Raw genomic sequence first — 14471 nt, forward strand, 5'->3', positions numbered from 1 at the left:
TAGAGAAGGAAACGGCAACGCACTCGAGAATTATCGTCTGGAAGGTCCCATGGACAGAGGAGAAGAGTCTGGTGAACTGTAGTCCGTGGGGCCACAGAGAGTCAGACATGACTGAAGCAACTGAGCATCCACGTGATTCCTTTACGATGGCTTTGTTGAAAAATTACTAAAATCAGAAGCTGATGTAGAAACACTTGAGCACATAAGTAGACCAAACCTAGCCTCACCAACACCCACTTGGATTATAAGAAATTACTAAAAATGAGTATTTTAGCAAAACATAAAAGCACTAAATATGGAGAGTGAAAACAATGCTGAATACAGAGGTATATACAACTATTTGAATGGTAAAATGAGAAATATACTAACAACACAAATTTTACAATAACATAAGAACTGACATCAAAAATATCTCAAAAATGATATCTCAAAAATGAGATATCATAAAACTGAGTACTCTAGCTTTACAGCCAGATGGATGCACCGAGCAAATGCATCATATTCCAGCTTCTAAAATATATAAGTCAATGACAGAGAATAGGAACTAACCAGGAAATGCAGATCTAAGAGTGTACCCCAAAATTATGTAAAGAAAAAACAGGAAGAAGCAGGACATTAAAAAAAAAAAAAAGAAAACCTATAAGACCAACAAAGAGATAGTCACCCTACATATTTCATTTGGGGAAAAGTCCTTCCCCACATTTTTGTTGAAGGCTTATTTATTTAAAGATATTTTCCTGTCACAAATGACTCTTAAAAGGTAAATAAATGATTTCTCCTAATTTAGGAATTTTGTCCCACTATGGCTACAGTGATAGATATCCAACTTTTCTGTGTACTGCAATTTTTACAATTTTTCTTATTTAGGAGGAGGTGGGGGGACTGGTTGGGTGGGTAGGGGTACGCTTTAAGAAAAGTTTTACAAAATTACAAATAAAGTGAGAGGACCTTCGTGGGAAGCTGAAGGCTTATGCTTTATCAGCTTCATTAGTAGAGAGACCCTGTACAGCAACAAGTTCTTGAAAGAATTGTCTTTGGGGGAAGTTTTATTTGGTCTGGTTTGTAAAGGTGAGTTGTTTTTTTTAAGACAGTAGCAAATCCAGTGAAGCAGATAATGGTGTGGCCAAAGGCTGTGTCTTACCATACAGGTATCCAGATCTTCCAAACGCTCTATCTCCGTGAGCTCCTCCACCGTGATGATGGAGCGTTTAACCGGCTTCTCCTCAGCAAGCTCCATCTCCAAGGAATCTTGCAGAAGAAGGGTCTTGCCACGTCTGCTGAAATGGTCAGCCTAGAGAGTCAAGACAACCAACTGAATTCCAGCAGATACCTTCCATAAGAGGGCGCTGTGAAGAATAATGTCTACACCTGGTTAATGGCAACTCGATAAATTCATGCTGGAGTTAAGTTACCTCTTTTATCCTCTTTCTCTGGAAGGTGGAGTATTTTAAACAAGAAATGACAAAACCTCCTTCCGAACATCTTTTGAGACTTCACTTGAAAGGTAATTCATATATCTTTGCCATGTTCATGTAGATATGCACCAAGTAGGCACATATTTTTGTTTTCCAAAAGATATATTAGGAACATTTGTAGGAGACTGGTGTGATTTTTTTCAACTTTCAATCTTCAATACAATCATAAAATTATATCCATCAAGTGCTCAAAAGTACATAATGAGGAGAAATAAAATGATTCCAACCTCCCCTATTGTAAAAGGACCAAAAGGAAAGAAACTGCTAACAAACTTTTAATAAGCTTTGTTTTCATGTAATAATTATTATATTTTATGTGACATTAATTACCAATGCTATGCTTTAGATAAACCTAAAAAAGTGGTAATAGATGAAACAAACTGGGTTGAAATTAATAAGCTCGAGTGCTGAGCTGATTCATCACCAGGAACTCTGCAAAGAAGAGAACCAGTTGACAATTCTATGGAACCTTTGGGAACATTTCTAAACTTAAGTTGGAGAAAACAGTGTTATTGGACTGTCTTTGAAAGTAGTGTTTCATTTTGAAGGTACTATTTCTTTCACTTAGCAGTTAAGCTCTTGTCTTACTATCCAAATCAACAGTAAGAAATTCAAAACATAAGTGTGTTCACACAATTCTTTTTTGCTTATGGAAAGAAAATGTCAATACTCTGAGTTACCAACTTCTTCAAAGGACAAAAGCAAAAACAGGGGAAAAAATTCAAACTTTCAGTGTAGTTCCCATGTGCAGCCACACTGATATAACATCTAGTATTGCCGTCTTCAAGTAGGCATTTTGAGGCCATCCCTAGAGCTATGGTTATCAACAAACTATTTCTATAAAGGATGCTTTATTGACTTTGGTTTTGCTTATTAAAGAAAGTTTGAATTGTGATCTCTTGACAAGGTTATAGCTCTTTATCATGCCATGAACTACAGACTACAGCTTCTTAAAATCTCTGGGTGATGAATCAGTTTTAAACTTCCAATTTGCCATAAGCCAATATATTGATAAAAATTGATAATAAAAAACATTTGATAATAAAAAAATTTAAATAACATGTGTTTGGATATCAAATTGCTCTAGAAGTTTCTTCACACCTCCTCTTAGTTTCTGAACTTACCTTGTTATGGACTAGTAACTTTTCATTAGCGGGCCAGCTCCAGTCCACAGGCAATACTTTGAATAGCTAGAGATGTCTATCTTATCTTTTAGATTTTAGAGAAGAGTCGTATATTCTTCTCAAATGAATTTTTCAAAATACCCCTTTTGTCTGCCTTCCCCTCAGGAGTTGTTGCTGCTCCAGTGTTCTCCACCATCACTCAACAATTCATCACCATAAAACTGAGTATCTTCAGGCTACACAATTAACTTGAAATTTTTCTCTGGAGAAAACACTGTCATAACTTATTTGGGAGATTTCTACTGTATCATAACGCCAGTATTTTTGAGACACAAAACATAGCCAGTTATAAAACCTTCATCTGTGCCTCAGAGTTTAAGAAACAGGAAGTTTCTGATACATTTTTCATATGCACGGATACTGGAAATACTTCTACTGAGTTTCTATCTTAATGTGGAACCAGTCTTTAGATGAAGAAAATTTTATTTTTTCACCTTGGTTATATCCAAAGGCCTAGTTAGACACTCAATGGTTTTCATTCACTAGAATATGTCCATTTAATTCTTTTACTCTTTGGACAATTCATTTCTGCCATGTTAAGAATATTCTGTTATCAAATAATCATATCAGAGAACAAGTACAGATAAATACAGGTGAGCCCTGAACAACACGGGTTTGACACATGCAGACCCACTTACGTGAGAATTTTTTTCAATAAGAAATACTGTAAATACTATACAATCCGGGTTGGTGGAATCCTCAGATGTGGAGAGGCAACTATAAGTTATACATGGATTTTTGACTACAGGGAGGGTCTCTGCCCCTAGCTCCCAGTGTTGTTCAAGGGTGAACTATAATCTTTAAAACGAAGCTCTCAGTTTTAGACTTCAGTCCCAGCATCATCTCCCATCAAATTTTTGACCTGTGTTTATTATACATGAACAACAATTCTGGATATTATCACTTCTGCTTTGCCCTGCCATTTTCCCTCTGGAGAAATTCTAACATGTTCTAGAACAGCTGGAAACAATGAAGACGAAGAAGGAAAACTAGGATTTTAACCCATAAAGCTACAAAGGAATAAAATGTAGAAAATCAACCACATTCCCACGCTGGAGGCTGCCCTGCATCACCACAGAATGAACCAGGCTGTCCTGTACAAATGACCACAGCACTCACCAATTTGTGATGGCAGTGTGAAAGTGCATCCAGAATTTCATCCACGATTCGATCAGACAGGAAGGAGGCCACTGTCAACTTCACCTCACTATGTGAAAATCAAAAGCACAGAGTGGCATTTTAATTTGTGCAAGAGGGAAAAAGTCACCACCCTTGATGCTATGTTGATAAGGTCAAATGTGATTCTGTTTCTATCTTTGAAAATAGCATACAAGAATGTGTGAACAGGGCTAAGGATTTCCAAAAATAAGCCTTAAACACTGCCATAAACACACAGGTAATAGCCTTTCTTTATCAATGTCAACCTGCCTCTGCAGTTTCAAAATTCGAGATTTAATGGCAGGAATGAAAAACATCTGGATAAAGACAAACTTAATGGAAACCATATGTACCATGTAGTGAGAACAATTCATCCATTGACAAAATGAAAACAAACTTGGGCTGGAGTAAATTAAGAAAATCTAGTCTGGTTGTGAAAGCTTTGGTTATTTCTTTCATATGTATATCCCTCACCTTTTAAACAACTTTTTAACCAATCAAATGGTACCTTATTGAAATGCTTCTGCTTTGACTTGCCACTGTACTTTGAATAGTTACAAATTCACTGTTCCCTTGTCTTTTATGAGCAGAAGTTATCAAAATGTTTAGTTTTAGTGCCTCTTGCCTAACCTTAAAAGGATGCCCAGACAGGAAGTAGCAGCTTACAGTTTCTACTAATAAATAACTCTGCCACTGAGGTTTCCATCCAAGGGCTAGCATTTTAGTTATTTGGTATTCCCAAGAATTCAACTTCCACGTGTGTCTTCAGTCTAAATAACCCTACCTGGGCACACATGCACCAATGTGCATAAATGCACAAATACATTGAAAGTAAGTGTGCTGGAGAGCTACATACCCACGTTTCAACACTGTCACATAATTTCACTCTACTTTTGAAGTCAATAATACTAAAAATTTTTCATCAAGGAAAAGAGTTATCAAAATAAGATGACCACCCACTCCAGTGTTCTTGCCTGGAGAATCCCAGGGACAGGGGAGCCTGGTGGGCTGCCATCGATGGGGTCGCACAAAGTCGGACACGACTGAAGCAACTTAGCAGCAGCAATCTTAAAACTGAAGTTGAAAGTATATTTGTGTAACAGGGGAAAACCTTCCTAATTGAAAGGCGATAATTTTCATTGCATGTCTCTTCAGAAACATTTCTGATGGCAGAGCAGGAGGGAAGCACCAACTTTTTGATGCCAAAAGTAAAAACAGTCCTGGGCTAAAGATAAAAGAATGTTTCTTTCATTCCTGTCTCTGAACCAAGGTCTCCCTAGCTATTTGGTTTATCTAATACCCTATTATTCTCCAGAGGTGTCCACTGATAAGATTCACCCAGGTCGCTTATTAAAAATACAAATAACTCGGTCCCACCCCAAACCTCCAGAAGGCCTGGGAATTCAGTATTAACAAGCACTTCCTCTGATGCTTTTAGATATATTTGGGAATTTTGTTTCCTCCCAAGACTATAGTCAGTAGTTTCTCTCTCTTTCCTACCCTCTGCCTCTCAGACGTCGGGAGGGATAATTTATTTCAAATTATAACATTAAAAAACAGTTCTTAAAATGAAAACAATAGATACATGTATATGTATAACTGAATCACTTTGCTGTACACCTCAAACTAACACAACTATTGTGTCTGACTCTTTGTGACCCCATGGACTATACAGTCCATGGAGTTCTCCAAGCCAGAATGCTGGAGTGGGTAGCCATTCCCTTCTCCAGGAGATCTTCCCAACCCAGGGATCGAACCCAGGTCTCTCACATTGCAGGCGGATTCTTTACCAGCTGAGCCACAAAGGAAGCCCAAGAATACTGGAGTGGGTAGCCTATCCTTTCTCCAGCAGATATTCCCAACCCAGAAATTGAACCAGGGTCTCCTGCATTGCAGGTGGATTCTTTGCCAACTGAGCTATCAGCAAGTCCCCTAATCAAATATACTCCAATATAAAAGAAAAAAATCTTAATTTGATTTTAATTGGAGGATAACTGGTTTACAATGTTGTTTAAGCTGTACAGCAATGTGAATCAGCCATAATCATGCACATATCTCCTCCCTCTTGACCCTCCCTCCCACCACCCCCTAAAATAAATTTTTTTTTAAAAAGCAATTATTTTTTAATGCTTCAGGACCGTTCTATTGTTTTGCTGCTGGGTGCTCTACTTCTTTCTTGACTGAATTTCCAGTTTGTAAAATGTTTCAAAGGAAATAATGCAACTTAGTCTGCATGCGCACATTTTCTCCTATCACTACTCAGCATGAAGCAGTATAAAAAGCCAAGCAAGGACTTGGTGGACATACAACTGATCCACTGAAGTGAGGAGCTCTGTACTGCTATTCAACTTTTAGAATTTGCCCATTTTTCAAGGGAAATGAGCATATTTGACAGAATCTGGGAGTCCAGGAAATGCTGAATATGATCTATTGGTAGTTCAATCCACTATTATGAAAAAATGGTGGTCAACAGCTTTTTATTCTCAACATTTAAAGAGCTCCAATAAAAACTCTGAAACTAGAGGTTACAGAAATACGTAAGCATACTTGGGCTAGAGTTCATAAAATCACTAATCAATGGAGTCTATAAACCCTCTGAAAGCCTTAATTTCTCAAGTCATTCCAACTGTCTTACAATTCAGTTGAATAGGCATTAGGGTCTTTGTTTAAAAGACACACACACACCCCCTACAGCTGCATCTTAGCCCTGAGACTGTCTAGTTACTGCAGAATTCCAAAACCCTCAAAAGTCTATAGTCTAGCTTTAAGGTTAGCAGCCTTCAACATCTACTTTGTGATGACTTTTTTTTTTTTTTGCATATTCTGTTTTTACCTCTCATTTTTCCTGCCAGCTGTCATCGAGCTATATTACATAATACCACCACTCAACTCTCCACGTAGAAGCTGTTATTTTTGCTATATCTAATTATTCAAATCAAGATTTGGATGTGATTAAAATGGGAAATTTAAATGCTTTTGAATGCATTCACATTCTGATTTTCCAACTAGAAAATATAATGAGAATTACCTGAGCTATATAATGTAATACTGGTGGTCATCTCACAGTTCTTATGTAAAAATCCAGGAAACTTTGCTGGCGATCACACCTTCTAAATGTTTATACCCCGGCATGTTTTTCAAATTTTATCAACCAGGAATCTATGTAAACACTCCAGAGCACCATTAGCACATGCGTAGTATCACAGACCCACCAAAAGAAAACATGGTGACGTCATAGTGGGGCTCTTTGCTTATTTATGGGCTGTGCATGATTTATAATATTATGGTGGCAGAAAGCAAACTGATCTCTGTCTTCAAAAGTTAGATTTATTAAGGTGAAAGATAAGCTTCAGAAGCAGAAAAAAAATAAATAAAAGGCTTACAAACATGCACCCCTCTCTTAAAAAAATAAAACTCTTAAAAAAGGGTAGGTAACTTTATATTCCTCAGTAAGGCAGGCATAGCTGCAGTCACCTAATTTTGGAAATGTATAAAACCTCACATTTATGCATGGCTATCTCTATATACAGTCACTGCCTCTTAGACACGCCTACATACATTCTGTATGAATAAAGCCAACAATGACACCCTTCACAGCTGCCTCAATGGCATTCACAGACACTGCAGCGCCTCGGTTTATGAACATTATAAACCTACCTAATTTTGTTAAGGATATCAATTCCAGACTGCTCCAACAGGACATTTTTAACAAAGGTACGTGGGATGGAAATCTTTTCAGTGCTGGCATGAATCAAGTCTTGTCGAATGTGGGCTTTTCTCATCACATTGGGGCAAAGATTCTCGGCAGCGTCAACCATGGACTCAAGCAACGCCTGCAATGCAGCATAAAGCAGAGAGAGAGAGATGAGGACACAGACCCGGAGGCGCCCGCCGTAAAACTGAAAGGTGGCTATATATATGACACTGAGCTCTCGGAGGGCAGGGACACAAGAGAGTCCCAGGGTGAGACTGGGGATTCGGAGCTATCCCAGGGTGACTTGTGACTGCTGGGTGATCATTGATCTCAGGCAATCACTTTAAATCAGACACTTGGCAGATCCGCCCAGGCTTCTGGCATCTGAAATGTGATAGTGTGCTAGCTTTACTTAACGCAGAGGCATTCACAATTAAGATTTAGAAAGACACATACACACCAATTCAGCCCACACCAGACTGTCCTCCTGGGTATTAGCAAACAAAGTTACAGATGCCCCTGGAAAATATATCAAGTTTGAACTCCTCTGCAATTTCACAAATCACAGAAACCTCAAATCAGGGTGAATCATTTAATAGCTCTATCAAAAGAGCAGTAGTAGTAAACCACTCTAAATACTGCTAGTTTTCCTCTTTTAAAAGAAAAGCTTCAGTGTTAGGTAAAATTATAATTGCTGCAAGATCAAAAAATGAATAAATAATAAACAAAAATATTCATGAACACTTTATAAACATTAGTAATTATTACACTTAAAAACCTACTTAAATACTATTTCAGAGTTTTTAAAATGTTTCTGCACATTTTATCCTTCTAACACCTGTGAAGATGCATAGAGAAGCTATTCATGTGATCACCATTTTATAGCTGAAGAATGTGAGCTAAGGGAAATGAAACAATTTGCTTGAGATGGATAAAATGGCTGGTGAGTATGGAAAGGGCACACGAGTTAGCATCAGTCCTAAATTTGAATCCTAGCTGAGGGACACTGGACCAAGTTACTGATTTCTCAGTTTTACTCTACTCAACTATAAAATGGCAAAGAAAAAAGTTCTCGTCTCATAGGATTTTTGAGGATTAAATGATATTACATATGTAAAGGGATCGATATGTCTAGCATACAAGAGAAGTTCAGTGTATCACAGATAATGCTATTAATCTGTTTTCAGAGATGCTAATCTTCATGATGAGATCTTGGTTTTGAAAGTTAAGCTTGATCCCATTACTATTCCAGCATGAATGGGACTAATGGAGCATCATTATTGGAAAGCCGAGTCTCTCTGCACATATATTCACGTGCAGAGCACAATCCCAACAGTAACATCTCTCATGACACCATACGATGAGCAGGAGAACAGCAGGATGTTTGTAGAGACATCATGAAAAGCAGGAGAAGAGAGGTGGGTGGCAGCCACTTGAGAAATTTCCAAAAGCCACTTGTATGCTGACAGTGCTCTGTCCCTGTTGGAACTCTGACTAATCAGTGACTTAGTACATTATTCCAAGACAGCTACAAGTGATGCCAAATGAGTCAGTTTAAGACAAATCATTTTCATCACTGGCATTAAAATTAATACATTCTGTTCCAGATGGAATCCCACACTCCTGATAAGAACCACCACTGGTATCAATATGCTGTTTGCCTTCTATCATGTTCATTAACACAACCATGACTCTCTGAAAGGTCCCCCTGCATAATGACGCTATTCAGTTGGAATGAACTCCAGAGAAGAAGCCTAGCTTCCAATGTAGATCTTGACATGAAATTTCTATGGAATATTGAGGGAGTAGCATTAAGTGAATAATCTTGGTTGATCTCTGCTTTCTCACCTACAAAATTATTTCCAAGGTCTCTTTCTGCCCTACAAATCAACCGTCACATAACTTTGACCCTACAGAGAGGAATTTCATCTGGTCCTGGGCGTCCAGTTCGACAGATATTTTGCAGTTAGTTTCCTACCACCAGCTCTAGTCCCACATTGGCCAGCAATATAATGCACCACTTTGTGCTCTCCAGAGTAATTTCAACCATAATTTCCTTTGATTCACATCATAATCCTGTGTGCGGGGAGGGCAGATTTTAGCAAACTCAGTTTATAGACAAGAAAATCAGGGTTCGGAGGAGACTTGCTCAAGGAACAAGTGATGTGGGGACTCAAGCCTTTTGTGTCCTACTCCAACCACCCTTTCCCAATGCCCTGCCCACCACCCACAGGAGTGTCCCTTCCTCTCTGTTACCTACAATTTTCATCCTCTGCTCCTTTGAGTCAATGGTACCTAAAGGCAGGCATGGTGGACTTTCTGGTGACAAGCTAGTAGAAAGGGGAGAAAGAGGGACTTCCCTAGTAGCTCAGTGATTAAGTATCTGCCTTGCACTGCAGGAGACCTGGGTTCAATCCCTGGTCAGGGAACTAAGATACCACATGCCACAGAGCGACTAAGCACAGGTGCCACAACTAGAGAGCCAGGAGCTGCAGCTACTAAAGCCCACGTGCTCTGGAGCCCACAGGCTGCAACAAGCGAACCCGAGTGTCGCAGCTAGAAAGTCTGTGCACCGCAATGCAAGATCCGGCCTGACTCAAAGATCTCGTGTGCTGCAATTGAGACTCAACACTGCCAAATAAGCAAATAGAAAGCTTTAAGAAGAGGCAAGAGGGGAGGATCACAGGACAAACTTGTAATGCAGCCACTGACCACTTCTTTGTGTCCAACCCCCAGCTTAGGTGCTTAAACAGCACCTCCTTTCAAGTCTTGTGGCCCTCTGCACACCAAACTATATTCTTCAATACCCATGGCTTTATCTTTTCTTTCCTCGTGGAAATCTAATGCAGGCTTATGTTAAATTTTCTCACTTTCTCCACATTTCTTAACTTTTCTTACATATTCTCTATTTTGTTAGTCAATGTGTACTCCCTTCAGACAACTTCAATGAGCAGACCCTGTATTTGAAATGCAACCACAAGATTTTATTTTGCCGGTATCGTCCCGAGATGAGGGTCTAAATTTCTTAACTGTGAAAACAATTAATGGTACTTAGAAACCCTCTAGAATGTCTGTAAAATAAACTGGGTTAATATCCTTTACATGGCAGTTACACTCAGATATTCTTGCAATGAGCAAAGGACTAGCTGTCATTCATTACAAGCAAATACAACTTCCACACTAAAGTGCTCTAGAATCTCTTTCTTTTGCATTGGAAAAATATAAACTGTAGGAAAAGAAGAAAACTCAGAGACCTCTCCCAGCAAACTGAGTTAGTACTTGCCAAAGTACAACCTACGCCCCTCAGGCCTCATTTCCTCAGTAAACCTGATATTTACCAGGGAAGTATTTCACAGTTGAAACCCTGGGGGAAATGAAGAATTTTCAAGGCCAAAACAAGCATTCTGAAAGTTAAGTCCAGAAGGGAAAAATAAGTTTCCTTATGTTAAAACATTCAGATCCTATTTATTCACCTAGGATTACTCTAGGAATAAATGTTAGGATCAAAAACAAGGGGTGGGGGGGGGCAGGAGGAGAGCTGTCATTTAAAAATACCTAAAAGAGACCAGTTCAGAGAAAATATCACCTCTTTTCAAAGAAGGACTTTCTCCCCACTTCCTGCCTTTTTTCTCCTCCAGGAAGTTTGCTAAGAAAGTTGGCTCTTCCGGTCCTTTCTTTGGCTTTTCTGAACTAATATTCTTTCCTAAAAGATGGCTCAAAGAGCTATTTGAAATTATTCTCATTCAGAATTCAAAATGTGTACCACTGGCCACAATACAGGGCTTCCCTGCTGGCTCAGAAGGTAAAGAATCTGCTGCAGTGTGGGAGACCCGGGTTGGATCCCTGGGTTGGGAAGATCCCCTGGAGAAGGGAATGGCAAGACACAGGATGAGCGAATATTAAGGATAAAATCTCCCTAATTATGTTGACACCAAAACAGTCTTGCACAAGGAAGCTCAGTGCCAACGAGCTTGGAACAAACAGCTAGTAGCAAACCCAGGTCACAAACCTGCTAGTCCCATTTTTTTTTTAATTCACTACAGTAAAAACATACTTTTACAAAATAATCCATTCACTTTAGCTTTTGCTAGTATAACATTTTACTCAATTTCAGAAACAGAGGAAGGATTTTTTTTTAACCAAATAAAATATTGTACTACTAGTGAAATAAGAATATAGTTGTTTAAGAAACTGAATATTGATTGTAGTAAAAATGCATTTTCCCTACATAGTTTTAAGAAAATCAAGGTGCTAGAAAGCTTTATCAATAGACAAATGGGGATTATTTATTTGTAAAATGATGTTCACTTGTCAGGTAAACTGAAAGGAAAAAAAAGAAACCACTGCCTACAGTCTGTTGAAAGTATCAAAAATTGAATGTGAACTCAGTGGAAAGGAAATTAATGAGTAACATTTAATTAAGATGCTGTGATGAGGATTTGCTTCCATTTATGCCAGAAGTCCCTGAAGGGAAGGGAACTTGCAACTCAAAATGACTGAAACTAAAGAAAACAAGGGAGTGGGGAATAGAAAAAGCAGGGCATTTGGGAGCCTGGGACCTCAGGGATAGTTGAGAATGAGAAAAGGCGGCAATGACACATTCAAATAAGGAAGCTGTGATGAGCGGAAACACTGGAGACAATGACAAGGGGTCAGAAAGGTCAGCCTCAAGAAATGTGGGGAATGTCTATTCACAGAAAAATATTTTGAGTCTTAAAAATGTTATTATTTCAGGCTTTTAAAAATTCAAATGCCTTTTAGTTTAGACCTCTGCCTTCTACTCCCTCCCAAGAATGACTGGCAAGTCAATTTCAACCATTCAGTGCACTGGGAAGGAAATGTGCCCAGGTTTCAAGGGATAACTCGTGGCTTAGACCAATTGAAACTAGTGCCCCTTAGAAGCCATTTGATGGGAAACTTTCAGTTGCTGAGATTCATGCTGATTGAAACGCCAGCCCATTCTTAGCATATAAGGAGTTCTTACCAGTACTTTAAAGGAAAAAATTAGGCAATAGATACAAATATGTAATTTACAAAACAAGAAATACAAATGGATAATAAAATTATTTTCTGTATTACTGGTTATTAAAGAAATCCAAAAGACAAAATGATATTTTTTACCCCATTACAAATATTAAAAGGTTAACACACTTAGTAGTGGTGACGTGTGACAAAACAAGCAGTTGGGTACACTAGTGGAGAACAGTTTGTGAATATACACAATTGTATAAAACATGTGTACCATTTGACCTAGGAATGGATCAACTATACGAATCTATTCTAATAGGATTAATTAGAAATTAGAAAATAAATTATGTTGGCTGTGAGATAATAGAAAACATATATTAGTCTCTACCCCCAGTTCCTGGCACAGAGCTCCTGAAACTCTAGTAATTTCCTAAGTGATAAGAATACTAGGGGATAAGAACTATAACACTAGTATAAGAACACTAACAATATTTTGTTCTAATATTGGCACTCTGATCCTGGCTCCTGACACCACTGGAATTCCCCGGGTGATGGGATGTCTTTTGTTCTATTGGGGTAACTCTGGGTAGCTCCTGGATGAGGACTGGTTACTGGAAAGACCAAGTTATGATTAGAAGCTTGGAATTTTCAGTCCCACCCTCCCTTCTGAGTAGGGCTAAAAAGAGTTAATGACAGACCATGCCTGCATGATGAAACTTCCCTAAGAGTATGGGTTCAGAGCTTCTGTGTTGGTGAACAGTGGTGCGCCCCAAGACAGCACGAAAGCCCCAAGTCCCTTCCTACATACCTAACCCTGAGCATTTCTTCCATCTGGCTGTTCATCTATATCTTCTATCATATCCTTTAATAAACTGGTAAACATAAATAGGTGTGTCCCTGAGTTCTGGGAGCCACTCTAGCAAGTTAATGGACCTGGAGGTGAGGTTACAAGGACCTTGATTTATCGCCGATTGGTCAGGAGTTCAGTGACAACCTGGACTCCCAGTTGGCATCTGAAGTGGGGCGGGGGCAGTCTTGAGGGTCTGAGCCCTTAACCAGTGGGATCTCTAGGCAGATAGTGTCTGAATGGAGTTAAACAGTAGGACACCTGGCTGGGTTGGGGAAAACACCCACACATCTGGTGACCAGAGGTGTCAAATGTGAGGGGTTCTGCATGAAGGGAAAGACACAGAGGAGGTTTGCCGCTTTCCCAGGGCACTGATACGTCTCTGCAATGAGACACCACACAGCCGCTAAAATGGTGAGTACTCACCGATCTGGAAGTGTCTTCCTGATATTGTACCAAATATTAATAAAGTAGGTATAGCATGATCACATATATGTAAAACTGTGTATAGACAGAGAATGTTTGGAAAGTCACCAAAATATTAAGAATGATGCTATCTCTGGGATTTCAAGTGATTTTTATTCTTTAAATGTTTCACAATGAGTAGTTCATTTTTTACAGTCAGAAGTAACTAAGCAACACAGATGACTTTATTTTAAATGTGTAAGAAAGTATCCTTTTAACATATCTGATCCTTCATGGAGGATAAAACGAGTGCTATTAAGTAACAACTGACCTACTAGAACTCTGTACCATCCAACCAGTTGTTTTTCTACCCCTTTGTCTTTGCTCAGAATGTATTCACAATAACCACCATCAAAGAAAAATAACACTCAAGAGTCTCTCTGCATTATGCACACAGAAAGACAGGGACTTAAATGCCTAAGTAATCCACAACATTCTCGCCTGTGCTAATTTAATTTATAAACGGAGTAATTAGCATGTTGCAAAGTTATGATTAAGTTGCATATCAAATACGAGTTATAGCAATTGTGTTCTCAGAAGAAAATGGACCAAATAAACACAGAAATTTAGACAAGGTCTTTTTATGGTATCCTTGAACAGGCAGGTTGGAAATGATGAAACTTTTTGAAAATGAAATGTTGCTGCTCTAGCTGTTTCTTGAAGTTCCCTTAAGAAAAAAC

General features: G+C 38.7%; 1 protein-coding gene across 3 annotated transcripts in view; it reads right to left on the minus strand.

The window, feature by feature from the left end:
• CARMIL1 (capping protein regulator and myosin 1 linker 1) overlaps positions 1–14471 on the minus strand; it is a 306445-nt gene that overhangs the window by 45925 nt on the left and 246049 nt on the right. For all 3 annotated transcript variants that reach the window (XM_069563603.1, XM_069563602.1, XM_069563601.1), the window contains exons 27-29: positions 7475–7650; positions 3779–3866; positions 1142–1291 (exon numbers count right to left, since the gene is read on the minus strand). In XM_069563603.1, the coding sequence (XP_069419704.1) occupies positions 1142–1291; positions 3779–3866; positions 7475–7650 (414 nt within the window). The remainder of the gene's footprint in view (positions 1–1141; positions 1292–3778; positions 3867–7474; positions 7651–14471) is intronic.

Source organism: Ovis canadensis, chromosome 20 (assembly GCF_042477335.2).
Source record: "Ovis canadensis isolate MfBH-ARS-UI-01 breed Bighorn chromosome 20, ARS-UI_OviCan_v2, whole genome shotgun sequence".
In the NCBI taxonomy this organism is placed as follows: domain Eukaryota; kingdom Metazoa; phylum Chordata; class Mammalia; order Artiodactyla; family Bovidae; genus Ovis; species Ovis canadensis.